The 27,066-nt window shown below is 43.3% G+C and overlaps 1 protein-coding gene across 1 annotated transcript in view; it reads right to left on the bottom strand.

Annotated features, from left to right (window-relative positions):
• Positions 1-300: 300 nt before the first annotated feature.
• Positions 301-27,066, bottom strand: part of FOXK1 (forkhead box K1) — a 56,506-nt gene continuing 29,740 nt past the window's right edge. Inside the window, exons 3-9 of the mRNA XM_058849331.1 lie at positions 19,177-19,333; positions 17,773-17,919; positions 15,853-16,046; positions 14,556-14,722; positions 13,613-13,894; positions 11,242-11,466; positions 301-9,013 (exon numbers count right to left, since the gene is read on the bottom strand). Coding sequence (XP_058705314.1) covers positions 8,793-9,013; positions 11,242-11,466; positions 13,613-13,894; positions 14,556-14,722; positions 15,853-16,046; positions 17,773-17,919; positions 19,177-19,333 — 1,393 coding nt within the window. The 3' untranslated portion in view covers positions 301-8,792. The remainder of the gene's footprint in view (positions 9,014-11,241; positions 11,467-13,612; positions 13,895-14,555; positions 14,723-15,852; positions 16,047-17,772; positions 17,920-19,176; positions 19,334-27,066) is intronic.

Genomic DNA, 27,066 nt, shown 5'->3' with positions numbered 1-27,066 from the left:
CTGGAGGAACAGTTTATAAGCCCCAGGGGAGGCATCACGGATCTCAAACACACAAGTCCATATGTTCACTCTGCTGTGAGTCAACAGCTGCCCAAATAACTGACAAGGGATCAAAAGTGGGGTGTCTGAACTATAAACAGTGCAAGGTGTGCAGACACACACTTCCTTCCTACATGGACAAAAAAGGAAAAAATATTAAACATAGTCCCCTCACTGCTGCAGGAAACTCAACTCCCCTATGATGCCACACTGGAAGGATCCAAGTCTGTCACCCAAAAACAGTGAAGCAATTTCAGGGCATTTTCTCTTTCATATATAATTTTATTTCTGGTTATAGAAACAAATGCTAAGAGGAGAAGCAACATTCCCCAACCACATACATCAAATTAAGGTAACAGAACAGTTAAAATAAATGAAAAAAAAAAAAAAAAAAAAAGTAGAAATTTAAACCTTTGTTATAGCTTTAAAATATTAACGTTCTCGATACATTAGAAATCACATTCAGATCTCAAGTTACTTAAAAAATGTATGGCTCTATATTAAAAAAAACAAACAAACAAAACCACTGTATCCCATTTGATGTGGAAACACAGGTCCTGCTCCTCGGATGCAGGATCCCACACACTGGTGGGAGCCACGGCTGCCTTGGACATCTCACAGGAGCAGCGCTGCAAACATGGCCAGAGAAAGAACATGAACTTCACATCCACTGCCCCACATGGAGCTTCCCCCCTTGGGATACACACCTGCTTTTTAAAAAGCACTGATAACGAAAACAAGTCACAAAAAAAAAAAAATTAAAATAAAATAAAACAACAACTTTTGATATCAGCTGTAAAAAAAAACAACCCCACAAACCTCGAAATATCTGGCTGGAGGTGTCTTGCACAGGCAACACCAGGAACTGAAATGCAAGCATGGCTTTAGTTTCCCCTTTCAATCACCTTCTTATTTTATAAAATAAGTGCCAAACTGAGGTGAAAGGGGTAAGGCTGGCCCAGATCTCTGTAGCAAACCCTTCTGTGAAGCCATTGAGGTATTTCAGGTTCTCCTCTCAGCCTTCCCCGGGGACTCGGTGGGAATGAGCATCTGCAGAACAGGGGGAGAGTCGGATTTTTCTGAATTTTTTGTTTTTTACTAAGAGCAATTATTCAGAGTTGGATCTGAATTTCCAGCTTTACCATCCATTGCTCACACACAGCTTTTGATTTATCCCTAAACAGCTTTTATCAGTCCTTTGGATAACAGTCCTTTGGATAGCTACAGACTCTTAAAATGCTCTTTTTGGCTACGTGGAGGTTGGCTGGCAGGCTGGACAAGGCCAGCCTCCCCAGCACAAACTGCATGTCCAGAACCCAACACAACATATGGTCTTGTAAGATTTTCATATTTTAAAGCCATTTTCTGTATCACTGTATTTGAATGAGTTTGGTTTTGCTTTTGTTGGTTTTTTTTTTCTTTTTTTTACATTCTGTTTTCTATTAAAGCAAAAAGATCTTACAAACAATACTCTGGTTCCCTCTACTTCAAGCCCATTTGAGGGAGAAAAAAAGGAGAGATTGAGCAAGTTCAGGTTTACAGTAATTCAATTGCTACAGAGCCAACTTAGCAGCCTGCCCACCTCCCAAGAGCAGCATATAAATCAGCAGAACATCAGGATGTTCTGCACCAGACTTTTAGCAGCAAGACAGTGAAACAGAAGGAATTCTCACTTTTTCTGCTCCATTTAAATCTCATTTTTCTTCAGCTACCAGACATTTCTCCTCACTGTTGCCTTTAGCTTTAAGGAAGGCTCTGCCTCAGACTGCTTTAAGTGAAACTGAGGTGGGGCAGAAGCAGGACAGAGATCCAGATCACAGCATAACTTGGCAGCAGACAAGAGGCAACAACAAAATATTAGGGGAAGTCTGGGTTTCACAGGGGCTGTTTTCTGCTGGATGAGGAGGAAAGCTGCTTCCTTTCACTGCTCCTATTCTGGTCACTCTTCCTATCACCAACCCTTGTCCTCCCTGAAGCCCCATCAGCAGCCAGTGATTGCTGAGGTGAAGCTTCCACTCAGATCCTCATAGAGAATTTCTGCTTCTGGAAGAGCAATTAGGATTAGTCAAATATCACCTGCTTTTATTCTAAAAAGATCCAAGTGGTTCAAAATACACCCTTCTGTGAGTTTAGTGATCCTTGTGGAATTAAACCACACCTGAACTTTGGCCAGTTCAGTAAAATTTACTCCCTGTGAATGGAAACATTAGAAAAACTCTTCTGTGCTTGTTTTTAAGGGGATATAGACACCATCACCCCACAAAGAGACAGAAGCATGATAAAAGGAAAATAATCTCACCACAGAGGAAAAGAAACTATTTCCTAGTGCCCCATTGTTAGCTTAGCCACCTGACAGGGAGGAATTCCTCAGCCTTACAGCATCCTCGTGGACCACCCATCAATCTCTTCTGTTAGAAATAAGGTCCCATTACTTACAGAGCAGAATCTGTAAAGAACTCCCTGATACTGCATCTAGAGAGAACTGCAGACAAAAAAGGATTCCAGCTTTCACTAGTGCCATTTGAGGGTTTTCTTGCCAGAAAAGCAGCATGGACTGGGGTTGCTGAAAGCAGGACAAAGCCAGAAGCAGGGATCCTACACAAGGAAGATGCAAGTACCAAGTTGCCTCTTCTGCTCTGCGAGAGGAATGAAAGCAATCACTGAAGTAAAGCTGCTTCCACTGGCTGCTCACATTCATTACAAAAATAGGTTAATCGTTCTTTCAGAGTCAGTGCCTGGTACAGGAATTTACCAACACACTGTATAAAAGTCTGTGTAAGTACCATTTAAGAGAAAGAAATAGTCATGGACCATTTATATATCTACATTGACACACACGCTTACACACTCACACATTAATAAATATAGATTTTATGTTTACACAGATCTAATTTAATATTCTCTGAAAAAAAAAAATATCTAAAGGGTTTCTTCCTTAGCTGCCACCCATGAATTGTCAATGGTTTTTTTTTTTCTGTCTTGAGAGCAAAGGGTTAGATTTGGCACAACCACCCTCGTGCTCTGAAACTTAAAGTGACACATAAGGAGAGGACCAACCATACATTCTGAAAGGTTTTAATTCAGTGTTGGTAAATTGAAAAGGTATCAAAAGAATTTTCCGAACATATAAATACAAATGTCAAAAATTGATTCAAAATTTGGAATTTAAATATAGTGCTCCAAGAAAACCAAGTATTTTTCAAAATGTCTTGCTCAGGCCAAAGTAAAACGCTCCCTGGTGTATTATTGCCCCATGAAAGACACCCTAACAGAGAAAGCCCACCCTCACAGCTATGAAATTCCCACTGCTGATTATGGCATGGGGATATATCCAAACCTGCATGCACAAACACGTGCACTGAGCTGCAAACAACCCACCCAGCAGAGAGAGATGCTGATCTAACAAATCACAGCCCAGAGATTCCCCAGCTGTGTTTTCATCAGGTGCAGATCAACATGCAAGAAGGCATCGCCTCCCAACCCCATCAGCTCCAGCAATCCAGATGACCTTGTAGTGTAACTGTTTTCTGCAGCACAGCTGGCTCCATTGCAAGCTACACTTTCCAGCAGTAGTGTATGCTATAATAGCAGCAGCTAGGGCTTAATTTTTCACCCAGGACACAAGAAGTTCTACAACAGATTGTTTACTCATGTAACAGCAACCTAACACAAGAATCCTTGCCAGATGCAGACCTTCAAGCAATGGAATTAAATTAGGAGTTGGATTAAAGGACTCTGGAGTTGACAGACAAATAGAGGGGAAAAACTGATGAGGAGCAGAAACAGGAGCTGCCCAAGAGACTGGCTGGCAAGAGAAGACAGATCATTTATTGAAGGATGGCATTTACAAACTTGAAAATTCAGTGTGCAACTAAGGAAAATTATGAAGCAAGTCTTGTTCCTTTAGAGGTTCATTCTTAATGCCCTAGTCCAATTTATTAGCAGCAGGACCTAAAAACCTCGAAGATTTTGAAGCAGGTAGAAACTCAAGGCAAGTTCCACATTGGATTGAAACTATCACTTGATAAGATAAAGCACAGATATCTCTAAAAGTGATCAGGATCCTTCAGTGCTGCTTCCTGCTCAAAAAGACCCAAGCTAGGACTGTCCCTTGGAAGAGAGGGACAACATGGTAACATCTGCACAAATGAAATCCAGTTCACTCTGTGATTTGTTCCTTACTCTTTAAACTTGTCTTGCAGCAAGAGACCAAACAGGTACTGGGCTTTACTGGCAAAAGTGTAGCTATCAGGCCAAGAAAAATGATTTTCTTCCAACCCATCCAGCATTCTCCAGATCATGTCTGCAGCACTGCCTCTGTGTTTGGGCTCCCCAGTACAAGATTCACAGTGACCTCCTGCAGCAATTCCAGCTGATGGACAAGAACAGACCAAGACAACCAGGCTGGTTCAGCCTTAAGAGAAGGAAGCAAATTGGAAAAAATCTTACTGGAATCTTCAAGTACCTATTTGCAACATGCAGAGGAGGCAGAGCTGGGTTCTCCTCAGAGGCAAGGAACAAATGCAGCTGCATGGGGAATTCTTCTTATGTTGCTGAGAAGTTTTTACCTTGTGTGTGGATGCTCTAAGGAAAGGTACAGAACTACAGCTAAGTGAAAACTTTGTCATCCAAGATGCCCAAACCCAGGTATAGCAGGGAAACACTTCTCCTTTCACCCTACATTTTAACATTCACCTACACACTAGCACACACCAGTGATACCAAATAAATACCCCCTTGCTAACACAGATGAAAAGCTCAAACACCAAGTGAACATCCCCAGCAGGCAGGGAGAAGTGCTCCACACCACACTGCATGAGAGCTCAGTTCAGATGCTCTCACTTGCTTAGATACAGGTCCCTAGCCCTCTGTGCTCCAAGTTTCATTCCACTGTGGGCATATCCCTACTGAAAAAGGAAAAAAAAAAGTGGAAATTAACTCAGAATGACAACTCTAAGTCAGAACACAAGACCAAACATGCAAAATCAAGTTTACTCCCCACAAAATCTGATGCTAGACCATGACATTGATGGCAGAAGCACTGCAAGAGCTCGAGCTATTATTTTGTTCATCTTACAAAGCTTTAACATGTCTCTGAAAACACTCTCCTGAATAAGCTCTGCCCAACAGTAACATGTCTAGAACACTGCAAGAAAATTAATACCAGGTAACCAAATTGACCTTTCTCAACCTGCTCTGGAGCTCCTTGTATTCCACAGGTATTTTCATCCTTGAGTCCTCAGGTAGAGCTTAATGCAAGGTGCTGCTCCTGTCAGTGGATAAAAATGACTGGATATGCTACAGGGGACAGTGTTAATGGTATGGGGGAGGGAGGAGTATGGGAAGGAAAAAGAGTTGAAAAGAATATATGAGCTAATCATGAACTTCAATTTTGTGCTCAGCACTGTGCTGTGTTATCACTAAATCAGATTAAATTGATCTTTCTCTAAAAAGCTTTCAGTATCATAAGTGCCAAGGTCAAGACAAACATAGTGGAATTCCAGTGGAATAAAACAAAGAACAACTGCATTCAGCTCTTGCAAACTGGAGCAAAGAAAGTTGCTATAAACTAAGTGTGATCAAAGTAAAATTAGTCAATGTCATTGCCTAAGGTGAAAAAAAAAATCAATAGGGATTGGTGGAAAGTGAATTCATACATTAAGAACTTGGCTTTACAGTTTTTCCAGGTCTAAATTATGGCAGTTTAAATATTCAATATGCCTTGACCTTCATTACACAGACAGCAGAAAATCCAGTGAAGCCTCCACCTTCACTTCCCCTCAAACCTTCTTTAGTTAACATCATCAAAGATGAGATGCAACTTTTTAGACAATAAAAACAAGTCAGATTATCAATTTAAAATAATCCATGTACTGCTTATAAACATTAAGGTAAACATTTGCTTTCTAGCTGAAGACTTAATTCTACCACTACATTGATTTTCATGCCTCTGCAGTCTGGAGAATCAGGACTGGTATGAAAAAAAGAATGGTGCTACCTTCCAGACTGAGTAGTGTTGAAAGAATTCATCTGGAGGCCTGAAACAAGATGTAAAATGGATGAGGACCACACTTTTCCACAGCTCTCAACATGATTTAGCAAGAACAGTTATTTTACCTGGTACCAGGCAATGTTTAGGCAAACCTACAAAAAAAATTTGCGTGGCAGGACTGCTCCCTACAGGGATGCAGCAGACTGATAAAGCAAAAACCTCCTGACAGGATGAACTGACAAGTTCCAAGCAGAAAAGGTGACCAGAACAAAGACATTTGCTTATCCTCAACTCCCATTTGAACCAGCAGGCATTGTGAGCCATGAAAAGTAGAAAGTGTTACTCTATTCTAAATACTCAGGAGGCAGATCTACCCATGCAACCTGAGGACAGACCTTCAAGAGGTATCTATAAAGCAGCAGCTTTATGGTGGATGAAAACACTGTCACTTAGCTGATATCTTTGGTGCTGGATTAGTTTACAGGAGGTCAGGGCTTAATTATTTAGACTCTTCAAGAGAAAAGCATCAGTGAAGAAAAATCCACAGAATCTTGGCAGCTCCACATCCTGAACAGTTTTCTGTTGGTTTTTCATCTTGCTCTGACTCACCCAACATTCTGGAAACCCAAGGACTCTTGCTCTTCCGGAGTGCTCCCAAGCCTCGGGGCCGTTTCAGAGGCGGGCCTGTATCTAAACCAGCAGTCACCCCAAAGTAATGATTCACCACAGACAGACTGTGCTGCACTCTCACTTGTGCCTTCTGCCTTGAAGTTCATTTTATTGGCTCCTGGCTGTGCAAAGGCTACAGAAAACAGAGCTAATCCACGTGCTTTTCTGCTGCGCCACACCTTGCCTTCCTAGCGGGAGAAGGGACAGCTGGAGGCCAGCCTGCTTCAATTACTTTGTGGTCTCCAACAATCCTCCTTCACAAAACCATTTCAAAGCACTAAAATCCCATCTAATAACTTGTCACTAAGGGCACACACCTGAATCCTGAAAGCCCAGCTGAGATAAATGATCTGTCATGAATATTTTATGTGTCTCTCTCCGCAGAAGTAACCGCAAATCATGAGACCAAGAAATTCTTTCCTTCTTTCAGCAATATTTCTCACAAAACAATGGACTTCAGAATTAAACATGTCTGGGTTTTATTCAAGTGGTGGGACTTGGTTATTGAATAGGATTTGGCAAAGACAAAGGAAACCTAGAAGGGAACAAGTGATGCCAGCTGTTACCTTGTGGATTTCCTCTCCAGATTCCAGCAGGCACTGAAGGGCTGTGCCTTACCCCTAATCCCCATGGATATGCTGACAGTATCATTTACTGCACATTGGAGAAGGCTTTCTGCAATGTTTCTGCAGTGGGTTTTGCCTCTCTGCCTTGTCAGACTGCACAGAACAGATGGGGGATAACCCACCAGAGGCACAGCCCACCCCTCTCAAGTCTCCCTTGCCATTACCAAAGCTGTAACATTTGCTAAATTAAACAATCTCTGCTGTGCTGCCAGAAGACATGTTAGCCAAGGGGACTGCAAAGGGTGTAAGGCCAAAGGGGTTTGCTGGAGGCTACAGGCAGGGGTGGATTTCTTTGCCAGTCTTAAGGTGTCACAAGCACCCAGTGCTGCACATTGGCTGAAGTGAGTCAAATCTGCCTTCCTCAAAAGACATCTTTGTACTACGTGAGGAGCCTGGAATACAGTTTGAGTAAAGGCCTCCTCCTACTGGCCAACCCCAATGGTCCTCAAGGCAGGAGCGACTGCTTTAGTGCAGAACATCACCAATATATTCTCAAGTTCACAAAGACAGTGGCCATGCCTTCACTATAGTGCTAATTTGAGCAAAAGCTGGTGCTCCACACAAGCTGTGATCAATCAAATGCACACAGAACCCCCTGGAGACACCCTTCCCCACGTGATCCCCAGGCATCACGATACTTCGGCTGTTGTCCAGAGCAAGTGATGAATAATTGTAAGAAATTATTTGTAAAGATACAAACCCCTTTGTTTTTAACATCTTTACAGGAACCAAGTTAATACAGTTCCTCTGGCATCCTATTTATTCTCCCTCAGAGGGAACGGAGAGAAATTTCATCTGGAAATCCAGGTGGCTGAGCCCTGTAACTCTTCCTCCTGAATCCCCATATAAATAAACATTTATATTCAGAATTTTCTGGTTTTTTTTTAAGCTTGGTACCATGTTTCTTTAATGTTGTTGTGAGATACTGCACCCATCTTTCAGCATTTGATTGCCTTAGGTGACCTTTTTAAAATGGTCCTATGGTTGAAAGCTCTCAAAAGTGTGGTATTAAGGCATAGAACGTGAGGAGTTTTCTTTCCAGGGAGCAGACTGTATTTGTATTACATTCCTTTAGGTTCTGAACTGCAAATTCCATCCCCTCAGAGCCAAAAGGGGAAAAGACAGTTAAAAATATCCCAGCAGTCATACAATCAGTTGTCTGTCTTTTTCTGAATCTTAAAAAAAAAAAAAAAAAAAAAAGAGAAAAAGGAAAAAAATATCCCGTAAGTAGAGACAGAACAGAGTTCCAGATATGGGTTCTTGGGAGGGATTTTTCCATTCTTTTTGGCACCTTGTGATTCTAACAGCTGTTGCCCTCCCATTGAAAAACCTGCCTTTAAAAAGAGCTCTTTATCAGCTGTGTTTTGAGCTGTTACAGTTGTGGTTGGTTTCCTGTGAAAGCTGCTTTAGGGCTCCTGCCATCCCATGCCCACCCCGCCATCACTCCAGCTCCTCCCACCGGTTCTTCATTCACTGGTTGCCTGTCCTTGTGGCACTGTGGATGTGATGACTCCAGTCTGGGCTGGCACTGCTCCACTGGGCTCTTCTATCCGTGCTCTTTTCACCTCAGGCTCACTGGAGGAGGCTGCTGCCGTCTCTTCGGTCCCTGGCTCGCAGACCCGGCTGACTACAACAGGAGTGGACGAGCTGGCCTGGGCTGCAAGGAGCTGCAGTGGATTTGTAAGAGCTGGGAAGGAGGATGAGAAGCAGAATTAGTGGGGTGAAGCAGAACAAGCATTTGCTATTCCAAGAAAAGCAGGAAAACAAAATCACACCATCAAACGTGACAGCTGGCACACGGACAAGTGTTGTTTCCCAGTGCATTTGGAAAAGCCTGGCTTGCCTTGTCCTTCCCTTTCCCCCTCCACAACCTCAGCTTTTCAAGTTTACCAAATCAACAACAACCCCTCTCACAGGAGAAGTTCCTTCTTCCCATCCACTCTTCCCATCCACTGCCAAGCAAGGCATTGCTAGCTAAATACTTGTCCCCAGCAGGGGAGGATCAAGCTCTAGTTAAAATTACAGCACATCTCTCTGAGAGGTAGCTCTGATTGTAGGTGGCCAGAGAATTTCTCATGAACTCCACCATCCATGTGCTGGGCCTTTTATCTGGAGGTTTGGAGTCTCTCTTGAGCCCTGCTTGCACAAGAAGAACAAACCAGGCTGTTGGGAAATAGAATCCAAATACTGAGTGTACTGACATCCCACTTGTAAAAGGGGCAGGAAAGAGCTTACCCTAGACAGCCACATGTATTCCCATCAGAACTGGGATCAGAACGTAGGAATTTTTGGCTTCCAATCTTGTATTGCAGTACTGACACAAGGTCTTACCCTCCCATTAATAAAAGTGGTAAGAAAAAAGATGATTTAAGTAGCAATTCTCTGTAAAAATGTCTACAATTCCTAGTTCCAGACAGAGAATGTGCTTACACACTGACTTTGGCACACACCACTGCTTGGAAAACAAAACACATGCAGTTTTTGGACTCTGCATCAATCAGAGAGGAAGCCAAAGGGGACTCAGGAAACAGCACATCCTCTGCCCTCCAGACTCATTTGCAAAGGATGGAATGACTGAACATCAGTGCTGTGTTCACTGCTAAATGCATGAAAAAAAGGAGCCCTAGGATAAATAAACAAAGCCAACAGAACAAAGGCCCTCAAAGCCCAGTAACTTCTACCAAGACATGAGAAGAAAGCTGTAGAGTATCAAGAGGATGAAGAGAAAAAAAATAGGGTAAAGATGAGGGCAGTCAGCAATTATAGATTAGTGACTTAGGGAACTTAAATCATGTAGCTGAAGAGAAGTTAACTTAGTACAGATGAGAATCAAGAGACTCAGGCTTTATTTTGTGAACCAGAAAATTTACTGCAACTTACAAAAAAACTCAGATGCAACTGGAATACTTCCCACTTTGATGAGAGTTATAAAGTTTGGTGAAATCAAAATATTTTAACATAAAAATGCTAAATAAAAAACTGTGTGATTCTATATTAGACAGATGCTACTACTGGTTAGTAGAAGCTTGACCTATCTGATCTATTAATATCTTATAATAATTGCATAAAAATCTTATCATTATCACTTTTTTCATAGTTCCAATGAGATTCTTGCAATTCAAGTGCATGCCAGGTGATAACTGTGAAGAGTTATGGCAGGAAATTCTGTAGAATGCCTCATGAAAGGCATCCAAAGCCCAGCAGTGCCCTTCATTTTAAACTCGCAAAAGCACCAGCCTGAGGCAGCAGAACTGCTTGGCCTCTCAGTGAAAAAAGCTGTGAGAAACCTGGATATTCCCATTCCCAAATTAATAAAATCTGAGGTGCAGAGCAAGCAAGAGGAGGCTGCCAAGACATGGCTTGTATGGAGTTTCAAAAAACCATGCTTGACAAATGACTAGAACACATCCTGTGTATCCAAAAATCCTACATTTGTTCACCTGGTGAAATAGATCTTGTTTCTCTCAGGCTCTAAGACTGTAAGATGGGAAAGTATGTTATTTCTTATTACTCTACAGAGTCATGTTTCACAAGATCTAAAGACCACCATGGAAATTTCATTATTTGGCATGCTGCAAGCAAAGGCTGTTGGTCAGAAGAAAAGAAATTAAAACAGGCTCTCCACAAGAATCACTGACACTTTCAACAAATAACCTCAAGTGGTAGAGAGTCTCACTAGTAATAACACAAAGGAAGGTCAGGGCTTTTCTGCAGAGAACAGAGCTTTTCCCCCAGGAAAGGGAGCAGAGGTGGACAGAAAGGAACCTCCCACTGACTGACAGCCCTAGAAGTGGAAGCATTGCAATACCTTTGAGATGGACACATGGAATAACTCGACACACAGAAAGCAAGAGGAGAAAACACTGGCAGCTTTACACCCTGGCTGCTGAGCTCGGGGAGCAGTGCCAGACCCACCGTAGGCGCTGCCGGCGATGCTGTTGGTGGGCACGGCGTGTTTGCCGTTCTGGGTGACCGCCCGCACCGGGAGCTGGTGCTGGCCCAGGGCCACCGGAGCTGCCTGCTGCAGGATGGTGACAGTCTGCCCAGGGACACCCTGGGCCATCTGACTGGCCACGGTCTGGATAACACGGCTGGCTGTGGGGATGGTGGCAAACGCGATCGTTGGCTTCTCGTCCATGCCTGCGGAAGAGACAAGGATCAGCCGCTGCCCTGGCTTAGAGGCAGGTTTTATTCTCATTCACACTTCAGCAGGAATACATACACCAGGATTACAATACCTCAGCACCACAGAAGGTCAGGGATGAGTATTTGGAAACACTGAAGTACTCTCTAGTACACATTTACTCTATCAATATTAAGAACATTTTTCTTACCACATAAGCCACAAGAAAAAATAAAAAAAAAAAAAAAAATCAAAAAATCAAACCCATCAATTTGACCCTTTGCCCTAAAAAGGCAGCACCTCCCTTATTGGCACATCACAGCTGTGATATGGACAGCAAGCACTGCAAATCTCATAGCTTACTTTGCAATTTCAAACAAACTGGCCTGACTTTCAATACCACACAGCAGGAGAAGGCATTAAGATCTTAAACAATGCCTGGAGCCAAAAGTCTGCAGCAGCTTGCTGTCAGGCCTATATAGAGGCTGACTTACAAGGAGGTCTTCCTACAATTGCCAGGTTTTTGCTGTGGAAGTATAGGAAAAAAAAACAGGATGGAGGAAAAATAAAAAAATAGAAAAAGAGTGCAGAGTTCCTAGGCAGAGGTAACTGCTTGAGAGCACTAAACCACTTTTCTCACTTCCCAGGATAAGTAAGGGGTTAATTCAGCAGGTATGCAACAGATACAGGCATGCAGGAAAGGAGAGGAACCACTCTTCCAGGGGCTCTGTGAGTCTCAAAAGAGAGAGGGCAGGAAGCACAATCTCATTAGTACTGCAGGAAAAGAAGGCCTCTCTCATTTTTACATTTGCACACAAGAGTGGGACTAAGCACTGAGCTGAAACCTGCAGGCAAGCTGATGGGAATGGGGAGAGAAAAGGCAAGGAAAGCAAGGAGCTCAGGAAGGAAAATGCATCAAGCAAGGAAAGTAGAGACTACAAAAGGATATGAGTGGGATAAGTAGGGAAAGAACAAGTAACAGCAAGAACCAGTAAATGAAAGAAGGGAGCAGGTGACAGGCAGCTGCAACTGCTAGTGCTTCAGGAACATGTATGGGATCCAGACAGGAATTTCTACAGAATGCAAGTGAAACTCAAGCAAGATAACCAGTGCTGAACTAAAAATGCCAGTGGTCCTGCTGCTTCAAGAGGGGGAGCTCTCTGTCATTTTTTCCTTCCCTTAGAGAGAAGGACTACTGTCCCACCACCCACAAAAAAGCAGTCAGAGAAACCAGCCTTGCTGCTGGTACAACATATACTGACCTCGTGGCACTAAGACCTTCTGAAATGGGGAGCAGACAAGGTGTTGTCTAGATCACAGCAAGAGAATATTTAACTCACTAAATCCCCCAAGGCTGGAATTTCCAGCTTAGGGACAAAAAAAAGCCCTTTGTTCTAACTGGTTTTTGAAGATTGCTTTAATGGGGCACTGCCTGCACTTCCAAAAGCACATTCTTCCCTCTAGGAATCCAGGCCTGTAAAAAAGAAGGGCTCAATCATTTATTTACAAAGCCATCCTGAAGCAGAGTTGCAGCCTTTCCCAGCCTCTCTCTTTTGGCTGGAAAATACACACTCTTTCATAGCCAATATACAGGCATGATATTGGTATTTGGGATAATTACAAAAAAAAATGGAGAGACAGAACAAGGGGGAATGGCTTCAAACTGAAAGACCAGGTATAGATGAGATATTAGGAAGAACTTCTTTCCTGTGGAGGTGGTGAGGCCCTGGCACTGGTTGCCCAGAGCAGCTGTGGCTGCCACATCCTTGAAGTGTCCAAGACCAGGTTGGATGGGGCTTGGAGCAACCTGGGATAATGGAAGTTGTCCCTGCCTATGGCAGGGGGATTGGAATGAGATGATTTTCAAGGTACCCTCCAATTCAGATCATTCTATGATTCTATGGTAATAAGCAAATTTTAAGCACTGTATGTTTTCTCAGGCTCCAAAGTCTGTTAGTCTTGTTCCCCAGGAGACACGGGAACACAGTTTTTCTGCTCTCTGGTGGAAACAAAAAATGGATAAGCTCTCATTTGGTTTAAGTTTTACCTGAAGAAACATCTTTTTTAACGGCTCAGTGCCTACTGAGTGAAAATATTCAACCACTCTCTCTCCTAGCCTGCTCCAGACTTATTAGCAGAGTAGCAAGGGAGGTGAAACGCTACCTCGGTGGTCAGCAGCTAAGTCCAACACTGCTCCTGCAGCTTCATGAGCTCCTCCTGCTGTGCCCTGGTTTGTGAGGATGTATCCATTTGCAGAGTTTGCAGAGGAGGTCACCACTCGGACCATGGTAACTGTGGGAGCTTGTTGAACGACGTGGATTGCGTGGCACGAGGGCTGCTGAGAAGTCACTATGGATGCTGGCATGTAGGCCACTGGTTTGGCCACCAGGGTGGATGGTCGGGGAGGAACAGCCATAATCACTGGCTGGGCACTCACTGGAGATCCTGAACAGAAAAGAGAAGCACATGTAAACAGGAGAGGCAAAAATACCTCCATTTATTTCATCTGTGCACTTCCAGTCTACTCAGTGCTTCAGCACTGGCAAGAACGAAGGCAGAAACAAACAAACAAAAAAAATCAAAGCTTCAAAAATACCACCTTCAAACTTCTCCCTCACGTACAAAAACCTTACTTGTCATCTTGTATTCTATGAATAAAACCATACTAAACATTAAGAAAACACCCCAACCCAAGCTTTCCTTAATGAGCTCTGCCTTCCAACCTCATGCTACACTCCAGGTCAGCACAGACGACAAGCAGGTATTTACCAGGCCCTGGCCACAGCACCAGAGCTTGGTGTAGCCAAGCTGATCTTATCCAGAGGCTGGTAAATGAGAGCAAGTGAGCTGTGTGCTACTCTGCTGTCAGATCTTTACAGCCACGTAGCTCAAGGTTAGATCAGCTGTCTCTACACATTCTGCCCCTCATTCAAAGTGGAGTAAGAAAAATGGGTTGAAGTTGTACTTGCACCATCAATCTATAACAACAAAGTGGAAAGTGAGTCCTGGATCCTCCAAAAAGCACTTGCAGGAGCCTTCCTAGGGTGTCCTCAGCATGGCACAGGGGGCAAGTGAACAGCCAGCCTCTGGAACAAGAGCTACTCACCGGGTGCACTCTGGGAATACCGATACTCTGGAACTGAGGCTAACTTTGACCCAAAGTCGTGATCGTGTGGAATGGGTGAGCCCTCCCGTGACAGGCACTCTGGAGTCTGTAGGCCACTAGAGTGAGGGGACAGCAGGCCAGGGTGAGTAGGGGAGGCAGGAGCACTCCTGAAACACCAAAACATAGTGTTGAAAAGTGCAGATGCATTTTAACCACAGGACAGCAGCAGAGACACAGTTATGTCCAGTACAGGATTCTCTAGGAAGGACAGCCTTTCCTCCACACCACCCACTGCAGTCCTGCTGGGAAGAGATGAAAGGTACACAGGGACCCCACAAACACTCCAGCTCCAAATACTGTTGAGTTATTCCTTGCTGAAGGAAACTGGAGCCTTCAGAGAAGGGTGAACCTTTCATTGTTAGACCCACTGCTGACAGAGAATCCCCAAATCTGAGCCACATGCTCAGATCAGTTTTATAACTTGAAGTCATTCTCAAAGAATCTATGTCAGACTTTGAGAGTGACAGGGAGGAGAAGAAAGATGCAAGTAGAGTCAAGTGTCTGGTCCTGCATATGCTTACAGAGCAGTTGCTTCCCCTTCTCCCCTGTTGCCTCCCTCCCCAACCCCTTGGTTCCCATCTCTGGTCTCAAATATGTGAGGAATTGTACATTTCTTTAATGACAAACCAGAATAAAAAGCTGAAAAATTCTCCTCCTGTTTCCCCCATATTTTAACAGAGAAAATAGGAGGTGTGGGAGGAATGTTCCATGAAACTTCTCCAGCTAGTGCTGAATTCCAAGTCTTCTCCTCACAGCTACAGGGCTCAAAGAAGCTGTCACTGCACAAGGCAGCTGAGCTGACTGGAGCAGCCACACACAACTCCCATTGCTTCACTGCTGACAACCACCATCAACATGATCTTCCCTATAGGAGAGTGTTTTAAATACCACAGAAGTTATTCCCACTATGATCTAATCCACATCTAAACACAGCTTTCCTGAAATCAGAGATTGGGATCTGAAAACACTCACTCCAGTGATAACTGCTTTGAATTTCTTTGAAACGATGCCAAAACAGATATGTTATTTGATGCATTTTTGCAGTTTGAATCTGGATTTTTTTTTTTATTAAACACTTAAGAAGTCAGGACAATTTTCAGATTATGCTTCAGGACTAACTATATCACCTCTCAAACTATAAAGAGAAGCAAAGTTTACTCACTGTACTTCAGGAGAAGTTTTAGTTTATTTCCTTTGTAATGAGTTTGGCAGAGAGATGAGAGAAAACTGAAGTTACCTGGAGGAGAGAGGCCCAAAAGGTGTTCGGAAGCAGGACACTCCTCTTTGCCTTCTTTTTCTAAATGCTTGTTCTACAAGTTTGGCTTCAGAGGCAGGGTCAATTCGCCAAAAGGAGCCCTTTCCAGGCTCTTCTTGGGAGCGTGGGACTTTAATAAAGTAACGGTTCAAGGAGAGGTTGTGCCGAATGGAATTCTGCAGGAAGCAGAGGAATGAGGTGATTATTTTGCCATGTAGAAGTATGTAACAAAGACAAATGGGTTGCACCACACAGCTTGGAAAAATAAATCCACGCTGCCAGAATCAGTGTTGAAGGTAGAAATAAGTCACTCAACTCACACGGCTCCAAAGTCACAGGGGAACAGCAGGAGAAAACGTGGGGGAAAGTGTCAGAGTTTCTCCTAACCAAGCTGAAAGATGGGTTTGCTTGGTGCTAACCATTACTTAAATACATCTGGAGCCAGTCAGAGCAGTGACTTCTCTGTGGAAAGCCATGAAAGCAGAGCTTTTGCTGAGGCAGGGGGAAATCACTGTAAACCACATCAGAACTCTCTCAAAAGACAGGCTTTATTCTCGGCAAGTGGAAAAAGTTGTCTGAGCCTGTGCTAACTGCTCACCTGCCAAACGATTACCAGGGTGCCCAAACATGCCCTAGAGGACACTGCATCTCCCAGTAATCACAATGCAAGGCAGCCAACATGCCCTCAGCCAGCTCTGGGAGGAATCCATGAGCTCTGTGGCACTCTGTAGCTCTCTAGATGATACAAGACTGTTTATCCTTTCCATTGCAACAGGCCACCTCTGACAGGGTGTAGTGCTGCCTTTTGGGGCTGGGGAAGGGCTCAGCAAGCCCCTGTGTGCACAAACTCATCCCTCTTCAACTCTCAAAACAAAAATAAAGCTTTTCTAGCAGGTTTAGACAATCTCTTCACTGATGAAGCCTTACAATGCCACTGGAGGGGAGAGAAAAAGGCAACTTCACTCCCTACTGAAATACAGCTCTCTGAAGCAGGATGCAGCAACTGGTTCACAGAGTGCAACTCTGCAGAGCAGGTTAGGGCAGGAAGTGAATTCCACAATTAATTAGAACTGCAGGGAAAAGCCAGGGAGGCAGAAATGTATTTATTCCAACTGCACTCAAAGTGCACCAAGCAGTTCTGCTCCTGCCAGTTGCTCACAGTGAAATCAGCAGCTGCGAGAGCCTTTGCAGCTGTATTAGTGTATTACATTCAAATGCCAACACCCATGGCAGAGGTGTGATGCCAAGAAAAAGTCTGAAAGCAGGTGGAGTTGAGGCTCCTGACACTTTGGAAGCAGCCCTCAAGTGAACATTGAAGTTTGATTTAGCATGTGCTAACTACATCCAAGCTCTCCTCTGAAGTTGCTCAGGTTTCCCTGAGTACCACAAGGAGTGCATGGACTCCTAGTTTCCCAAGTTCCCACTCAAATTCAGAACTTGCAAACTGTGACTTAGGCAATGCAGTTGATACACTGGGAAAACAAAACATCTGTAATGATTTAAGGTGCTATAATTAAACACTGGAGCCTCAGTTTTAGGTTGGATATCCACTGCTTGGAGAAATCAAGCCAAAGATGAGGTGAAGGATTAAGCAAGTATCTGGCCAGAGGAGTGACAAGCAAGGACGTAGGGAAACCAAATACAAAATGAAAGACACAGGAATACAGCATTAAAAGAGGAACCAGAGAGCCCAACAGTAACACATTACATTGCCCTACAAAGTATTCAAAAAAACCCAACTAATCACCCACAAATGAACTAGTCAGCTTGTGTTAAACAAATTCACTCTGGGAACAGTCAAAGCAGCTCTATTCCCAGTGCCCCAAATCTTTAATAAATGCATTTCAAAGCAGATAAGCCATGTCAAAGTAGTTTAAAAGCTTGTCAGTGTCAAGAACTCACCTGCCAGCCTTTGTCAGCAGTCCTGTAATACGGATAATGCTTGGTAATGTGGGCATAGATCCCACTTAGTGTTAATTGCCTGTCCTGTGCTGAAGATATAGCCTGCACAATTAGCTGAGCATAAGAATAGGGTGGCTTGGATTCATCCTAAGCAAGGAAAAAACCAAACAAAAATTTAGTCACTAACAAAGAATTCTTACACTGCAGTGTACCACAACGCAAGCTTAAAAAGCACATTGGGCTGTAATTTTCACTGATGCCAAGAGAGCAGCAGGGCAAAGAGAACATCAGCTCTCCCACTGCTGTTTTATGCTGCCACCACCCCATTTAGCACAAGCATTTGTGTGCAAACAGAGCTACAGGGCTGAGTCAGATGAAAGTATCTCCTTCCATCTCCCCACAAACACACATAAACCCCAACTTCAATCTGATTCCTTTCCCCACCAAATTTCCCACACATGCTTACACCAGCACAAGGAAAGGGGTCAAGACAGGCAATTGGAATCAAGAAATAGAGTACAGGTACACTCATTGCTTTCTGTGTTCATGAATTAAAGCCCTCAGTTCTGCCCAGCTACAGCTCCACTCTGTTAGAAAGGTTTCAGGCAGTATGTTATCAGCCCTCCTCCCAGCAACAAGCCCAACATGAAACCTGATGCCACTCCTTCCCTTCTCCAGCAGGATTTGTTTCATTCTAGGAACTTTAATTTGCTTGCTAGATCTCGTATTTCCAACTCTTTGCATTACTTCATCAAGAACAACCCTTCTTGTCTCAAGGGAGAATTAAGTCTACCAAAAAAACCCATCTAGTAGTGTGCTCCTCCACCCAATCCCAAATCAGGTGGTTTTGGATATGGAACTTTTAACTTTGATCTGAAGATCAGCTCACCAAAATTACATTTTATCATTCTAAGTTATTTTTAAATCTAAATTCCACTTGCTACTCTCCTCGTTTAACGCCTACTTGACAGGCCTTCATGTTTCTTTCAAAGTCTGACTACAGACTTCTCATAACAAGGATCTGGGTTTCTTCCCCTGCTTCTGCTTTCTCCAACTGTGTTTTGCAAAATACCATTAATTAAAGAACAAAATGAGATGTTGAATTTTATGCGCCTCCTCTTTATGGGATCTTGATTTATCAAATAAGCAAAACAATTATTCTTGCTTAAACACTTCAGTGAGTGATTTGAATACATTTTGGGCAGCTAAGCAAGCAGAGACTACCACAAAGCCAAGGACAATTTGAAGGAATGACCTCAAACCCCTGGAGGATACTGTACACAGCACCCTTATGACCAGGGTGTTCTTAAACCCCTTTTAACTCTAACCAGGACTAGCAATAAAGCCCCAGGTTTTAATAATCCTCCCAAGGAGCACTGCTGGGTAAATAATGTTTGTGTGAACCTTTGGGCTGTCCCCGCCAGATGCATCTGCCTGCTGCTCTGATGCTGCCTTTGCCGCATACTCTGCTGCCAGCTGCAGATCCGAGGTAATGTTGTGAACAAAACGATATCCTGAGGATCCAGCACCACGTGGACTGGCTGGGCAAGAGTTGGGAACACTGGAGAGGCAAAAAAAAGAAAAAAAAGAAATACAGTTGTTACTTCATTTATTACCAAGGCACACAGTTCTTACTCTCGAAGGTACAGTAAAGCTCTCTGGCCATGGAGAACCAGATGCAATGGCCTTACTTTTACCCCTTTGGCTTATCCAAAGCCCAGACAGACTGAGAAAAAAAAACCACCAGAGATAAAACTGGAATTTCTACAAAATCCTGACACTCCCCGCCATATACACTTCCTGCAATCACAACAGAGCAGTGTTTCAAAGTATTAAATAACTCCTTTGTGTTTAGAGAAGCACTTAAAAGTTCAAACAACACAGAGAGTATCAGGGATGAATATTTAAGTAAATGAAGAGCTTGTTATTATGGAACAACACACCAATCTTGAAACACAGATCATATTTAATCAATCCTTCTAAAAGACAGTTCTACAGCATCAGAGCTAAAGCACCCAGAGCAGGGATCTGCCATGAAAGTCTCCAACATCAAATCTGAGCTTCACAGGACCATACCCTGACACCACACAGCTGGAGACGGGTGTTACCTTGATTCACCCCACACTCATGCAGCCAGCAAAGGGGAGCTGCACTCACTGCCTCCACACAAACACAGCCCAACATCAGTTTTGGCTGGAAAAGGCACATTCAGAGTGGCAGGGCCACCACAAGATGGCATTACAGGAACGGTGACTGAGCACTACAGGCTGCGAAAGGTGATAAAACGCTACAAACACATAAAAGGGGGCTAAAATTTGCAACAATCACTCAGGCACACAGAAATGAGTGCTACAAGATGAGAACTAATTAGAAAGGCTTGTCTAAGGATCACACGTCCTTGATTTGTAGGGTAGGAAGAATTAAAGAATGGCTTGGATTGGAAGAGACCTTAAAGATCACCTTGTTCCAACCCCCTGCTGTGGGCAGGGACATCTTCCACTGGACCAGGTTTTTCCAAGCCACATCCAACCTGGCCTGGAAGGATGTGAAGAGAGGGATGAGTCTGGGAAGCTGAAATTCCCTTTTTCTATCTCTCCCTTGTCCTGTGCTGTCCAGAATTGAGAGATTCAGTGCCAGAACAGCAGGATGCACAGCCAAATCCCAGGATTACAAATGTCTTCTAGGAGCAGAGAAACAGTAAACAAGAAAGCAAACCAATACACAGAAGATTTACATAGCAAAACAAGCAGTTCAAATTGTATGAAAAGATGCAAATTGAAGCTCACAGCTGGAACTAGAATTCAGTAAAACTGGCATAAACAATCCTCTTACTGGTGAAATGCCCAATAACTGACACACAAACTGACAAACAAATGCTGACACTCATCAGAGCACTGCACCAAATGCTGCATGAAAAAACACAGAACGTTGGTCCCTTCCTCAAAAGATGACTGTCTGGATAGCTTCCCCCACATGCACACAGGGATGGAGAGGAAGCAGTGAGACAACCCCTGTTTGCTCAGTGGGCAATACCTTGGGTGCAGAAGCAATTTGTCAGTGTAAGGAATGACCATTTCCTACCACAGTCCAGCCTGTAAACTGAGAAGTGCTGCTTCTCCTTGTGGTGTCTCTGCAAATGGCTGCAGTGCTGAGCTCAGCACAACCCAGACTGGTTTCTTTTAAAAGTGAATTACAGAATGGAGAGGGGGGGGGGCTGGAGGGCAGAGGAAAGGCAGCACAAATATCCAGCCACAACAAACCCTTCCAACAGGGAACCCAAGCTCACCCCTGTCCCATATACCAGCTTTGTACAGCACCTGGTAACCCTTTCAGTGCCCACCAATAGTCCTGGACATTCATGGGTGATGCTGTTCAGGAGCACAGCACAAGGTAAAGCATTCAGCTGGTGCAAGATATAAAATGTGGATGAGCCCATACTTACAGATCTCCCTTTGCCAGCAATAAAGGCATTTCTTACCCAGCCTTTCAAAGAGCAGAGACCTATTTGAGCAGGAAAATGAATGAAAATTTGCTACTCCAAGCTTTGGAAGTGGGTAATACTAAACCACAGAAGACACTCTTGATGTCTTAGTATTCACATGAGCAGTTGGTGTGAATTTAATTATTCTGCTGTCATTTTTCAATAGCTTCTTCATATACACACTTCTTATAATGTGCAGATAATTACAGCTGAAAGCCATTTTCCTACATGAAACAATGACAAACCAAAAACACAGCGATTCTTTTTGTGTTTGGCACCCGAGCAATTATTGTAACACACGGGCTAGAAATGGAATAGGATGAAACAGAGTTTTCTGATTTTGTTATTTGTCTGCAGAAATACACAAACAGCAAACCACAAAGACAGAAGCCAAAATTCAGGACAAAGATATGGGAGAGAAGTTCTCCAATAAATCCATGCTCTGCAGAGCTGTATTTCTTGCTTTTTATTTTCCTTTTTAATAAATACATAAATAAAAATAGATAAAAGAATTTATTCCTTTATTCTAAATCAGCAGAGCAAGCAGCTCAGTTTTTGTCTCTCCAGCTCTACCTTCTGCATTTTAAGAACGATCTCTTGCTTAAAAAAAACAAACAAACAAAAAATCAAAGGGAGAAACCATCCCTTGCAGGACTGTGATTCTCTGGAGTGTTGACAGAGCCCCTCCAAACTAAAGTGTTAATAACTTGTAGAAAAGCCAGCTGCCCCTTGGGAGAGCCACAGGCCAAAGATTTGGAAGAGATATTATCTTTTATCAGAACGAAGCACTTTTGTCCAGGTAGATCTGCTTCCTTTCAGCCTGGATCAATGAACAAATCAAGAGATGTGGGGACAGAACAAACACCAGCATTTAGGCACTCTGTGCACAGACAGGGTAACACATGCTGCTGAGTGTTCAAGCTCTCAGTCAATCATCACAGCTCTTCAGAGGGGAGGCAGAAAGAGCTGACTACTGGAAAAAACAAGGAGACACAATCTGTTCCCCTCCCAACATCGGACAGAAGGAGTGAAGAAACAGTTTTACTAAAAATACCCCTCTGAGGGTTAAGTTAAAATTAAACATTAGTGCAGTCAAAAGAAAACAAGCAAACACAATGCAGTGACATCAGTTTCCTGGAGTTCCTGGAATTCTCCTCACCACCCAAAGCCAGGGGCTGGCCAGGGATGCTTGCATGCACTCACACCCCCTTTAAAAATATTATGAAACAAAGAGTTTTCCCTACAAACACCTGTTTGTGCTATAAAATAAAAATCAACTGCAAGGACAGTAATAATGATTTGTTGGATATTAACAGGGCATCAATGCTTGGCTATAACTTGATCCATGTTGATGCTATAACCTTTCACTGAGAAAAGCACAGCAAGGTCTGCAATTTCACCCTGCTCTGACATCCTACCACACTGCTGTGATCCATGCTCACTGTCCATGCTGGCAAACCTAGCTTACAATCAATCCAATCCAATTTGGGTTAAGATTGCTTGTTATGGAAGAGAACATTCTGGAGAGGAAGGAAGTGTTTTACACCACTGAAAGGCACACAGAGCATGGAAGCAGCCCAGCTGCAGTTACCCAGTCTTAATCCCATAGTACCATGGTTAATGCCCCAAGTGCCAGAGATCTTTGATATCCACTGAGGATTCAGCATCTCAACTTGAAACAGTGACTGCAGGCAGCCACTGAGCCACAGTTCTCTAAATACCACGCTGAGAACTCAGCTTTAGAATCAGACTACAACCACGTGCTGAATCACACCAGACCTCTGCAGCATGTTTTCCACTTCAGACTTAACCCTTCTTTGGCAGGAAGGCCAGAAAGATGAGGGCTAAAGGCAGTGTCTGCAATACACTCACCCATGTAAGTGGAAGGATGCCTTTTAAACACGGGGCTTGAACGTTCTTTGTAACACCACGATTCACTTTCAACTCCTGCCAAGAGGAACCCGGCCTGTAAGTTCACAGCACTTGCTAGCAGCAATTAACTCTAAGCTGCTGGAGAGTGTGTACAACGTGCTGCATTGCTATTGGAATGTCTACAATCAGTTTGTTTAACCAAACAATCGGCCTGCAAAAATAGGGTGTACCACTGTGTGCATGGTGCATTCACACCAGGACACCGTGTGGTGCTTGTCTACTCTCATAAAAAAAGAAATGAAAAAGGATAGAGCAGATCTAGAGAAGGTACTGACAGGGCTAAGTAGGATGATTAGAGATATAGAATGGATTTTGTACAAGAAAAAATTGTTTAAGACAGAAGCTGAGGTGCAAAGTGACACAGCTATAAAAACAAGAGGAAGTGTTTAGCTCCAGACCTCTTACACCAAAAGAGATGGTGAGCACAAAATGAAACTAAGCAGCATGTGCAAAACAAAAGAAAGTGCTTCTACTTCTGTGGCTACACTGTGGAGTGACATGCTGTAAGACAGGGCTGGTGATAAAGACTGTGTGAATGGAAAAGACCCATACACAAGTTCTTAGGGTGAGACAGGGAAGTCACCAGGGGCTTTAGAAAACAGGTAGTCAGAAAGTCCTTGCTTCAAGGCAGTCTCCTGTCCAAGAAAATGGAGGCAAACTACACCTAAGTCAGCATTACTCTGTTTTTTGTGTTCTTATATGATCCCCAAGATACCCATGTCTGAGGCAGAACACTGCTAGAGGGATTTGTTCCCTGGGCACACTGAGATTCTCATGTAAAGACTTCCACAGCCTCACAATACTAGGCACGTTTTATGGACTAGGGGGTAATAAAAATAAAAATGAAGCAACAAGTGCTTACATTATTTATTTATTTATGGTCATATTACAAGTCTGTGAACAATCTGGAAACCAAAACACTCCCAAATTCCAGTGCCAACTTCCCCAGAAGGAGAGGCAGTAGTAGAATGCAGGAAAGTTGCCTTATTACTCAATCAAGGGATCAAGCTATAAAGGATAAATTTAAACCAGGCATAAGGAAAAAGTACCTATCCTCTCTATGACAAAGAGAGGATGGGACCTGGGGTCCCATAAAAATTTGTTTACCTGACTTGGAATCTGCACTGCTAAAGAAGAACAAAACCATTGCTGGTTTATGATATGGTATTCACATGGTAGTGCCTTTGAAAAATTCCCACATGCACATTTGTGAAGCAGGTACAGAGACAGAGCAGGGATAAGAGTTACAGCCTTGGTAATGCTGCCAATATACAGATTCCAGTCTGACTGAGCATTTTTTTAAGCCCCTGTTGGGCACTGAGGAAAAAAAAAAATATCACCATTTCTTAAAATCCTCTCCGGTCTCTTCCTCGAGTGCCAGCTGGAGGTGTGCTGCCCTGGGCACAAGGACTATGGTTAGGGAAACAGAACAAACCTCTGACTTCATGAGTACTCCACTTCATGAGCCTGCAAAAAGGGGCACAAAGATACAGGGACGCTTTTTATGTGCAATAAGCAAGAATCAGGTCAAAGTACAGCCCTTGGACTTGCGAAACAAGCCTTTCCACGATACACCAATCAGCAAGAATGGCTGAGAATCCTCCACTGCTCTCACCTTCCCCGGCCTAGCCCCAAAATCCTAACTCAAAGAAAGGCAAGTTCTTGCACGTTGCGTGTTTCAGACAGGTTTCAGAAGCAATCACAAGTGGTGAGACTGCCAAACCAAGCTGGATTTTGATGTGAAAGGAGAAATCTGAGAGCTGCCTGCTTAATGCTGAAGAAAACCAAAGCTGTCGAACAAGCCACAATTGAGAGAAAGTGATCTATCCACGAAAGGTGAAATTGTTATTACTCTTCAGTGCTCCAGTAGTTCCCCTGGAAAGGAAGTGACTTCACTCTGACTGTGGATTCAGTGAACATTTTATACTCATTGGGGAAGAGGAAGTGCTCCTGTAGCTGGTGACATCTGCAAGCCTTCCTCCAGCACATGGCTTGGCACATCTCCTCTAGCACTCAGTCCATTATCTGCAATAAACATGCATAGGAGCTCCCCAGCCCAGCACAGACTGTTGCTTCTCTTATGTGATGTATATGCATCATCCTCCTTGGCTTGTGGTTTGGAGACTGGGGTGATTAAAAATAATCACCTCTCTGTCCAACTGTGGGAGTTGCCTGAGCTGTGCATTCTGCCTGAGTGCAGGAAGTAATGTATAACTGAGACAATGCAAAAGAGCCTGCAAAAAACCTGCCTTGGAGCTCTTCAGCGGCGTTTCAGTTCAATGGCTCACAGTGCTCTGGGAAGAGGCAAAGCCTGAATGAAACAGAGCAGGGAATATTTATGCATCCTGCTCCAGTGAGTGAATGCATCCACTGAAGCCAGGCTTCATTCAGCCTCCCCCTATACACACCTTCAGAGTAAATGTGCAAATGCAGAGTAAATCCCAAGGGTTGTGAAACAGCAGTGCATGGCTATTCTAGAGCCTATAAAAAGCACCCCCCTTTTTCCCAGCCAAGTCTGGATCAAAGCAGAGCCAGCATTTGCAGGTCTGCTGGAACAGGGCTCACACAAACTCTTGTCATGCTTTATGGAATAAGAGCTCAATACATAATTTATCTACTACACACGCTTGTGAAGTAGTAATTACACTACACATGCATAAAAATCAGACAATGAATTTAAATGACCTGTTAAAGGCCACAAAACAAGTTGGTGGCTAAGTCAAGATAATTGCAGCTACTTCTGAGTAATCTGCTATCAGAGCATGCAATGCGTTACTGGACTCATTTCTCTTAGTGAAAAAAGTACCATATGAAACCAAGCAATTCAGCTCACACCTTCTGGTTTACTAATCAAGCTTATAGAACAAAAGAAGTTGATCTTTCATTATTCATACCATTAACTACACTGTAAACTAGTTAACAACCCTTCTAATAAGAGCCAAACATGGGCAGGCATATTAAGTACAAACAGTTAAAATACAAATTTGGGTTCACACACAAATATTTACCAGCTTAGCTGTTAACACTGAACCTCACTTTTCAAGCAGTGGCTCTCACAGGGCCCTAAGGACTCTTACTCCTACATGTCAGAAATTTTTTTACTGATAAAGACTGTGTTTGTGAACTAAGAATCCATGCCTTTTCTGTGAAAAACCCAAACAAGTACAAGACAAAACGTTCAAGCCCGAAGTTATTCTATTGCAGAGATAAGCCAAAAGAAGCACTTGTAAAATGTGAATAATAATACCGACCTTCATAGTATGACATTTAGTATTTCTGTATTGCAGTGTGTGTATCTATAAATCTATCTAGATATATATCTGACTGAGAACACAACTGCTGTTTAGAATAGGGAAGCAAGTACAAAGAAAGAATTTAATTTTCAAATATTAAAACCATCCCAGCTCTGAGGGGCAAGGCTGCAGAGATGCTATTTGGTAAACTGAGTTAAGTTACTGCTACAGGGCCATTAATAATGACTGGACTATGGTAAAAAAGAAACTAAACAATATAAATCTGAACTCCAAATCAGCAAGACTTTGAGACCAGGAATAGAGTCCTGCATCACACCTTGTCTCTGTAGATCTGATAATAACCCAAGCACAAGCCACTCTGCACACTGGGTTGCAACAGAGTGTCACATACATGTAGATACTGTGCATTTATCACAAAATCAGGTAAAGGTGTTTGCCTATCACTAAATCAGGCAAAGCTAAGTGTTTGCAGCATAGGTTAAGAAACTCTGCAGAAGCACTGTCACTCAAAGAGGATCCTCCAAATCAAAGGTGCAGAAGCTTAAAGCCATGTACTGACAGTCAGTTCCTTAAATCCGGAAATTGTGACTCAGTTTTATCTCCCAAAAAGTCAAACTGAATTCAACC

Source organism: Poecile atricapillus, chromosome 14, assembly GCF_030490865.1.
Source record: "Poecile atricapillus isolate bPoeAtr1 chromosome 14, bPoeAtr1.hap1, whole genome shotgun sequence".
In the NCBI taxonomy this organism is placed as follows: domain Eukaryota; kingdom Metazoa; phylum Chordata; class Aves; order Passeriformes; family Paridae; genus Poecile; species Poecile atricapillus.
The sequence above is the reverse complement of the archived record's forward strand: the minus strand, read 5'-3'. Positions and strand labels throughout refer to the sequence as shown.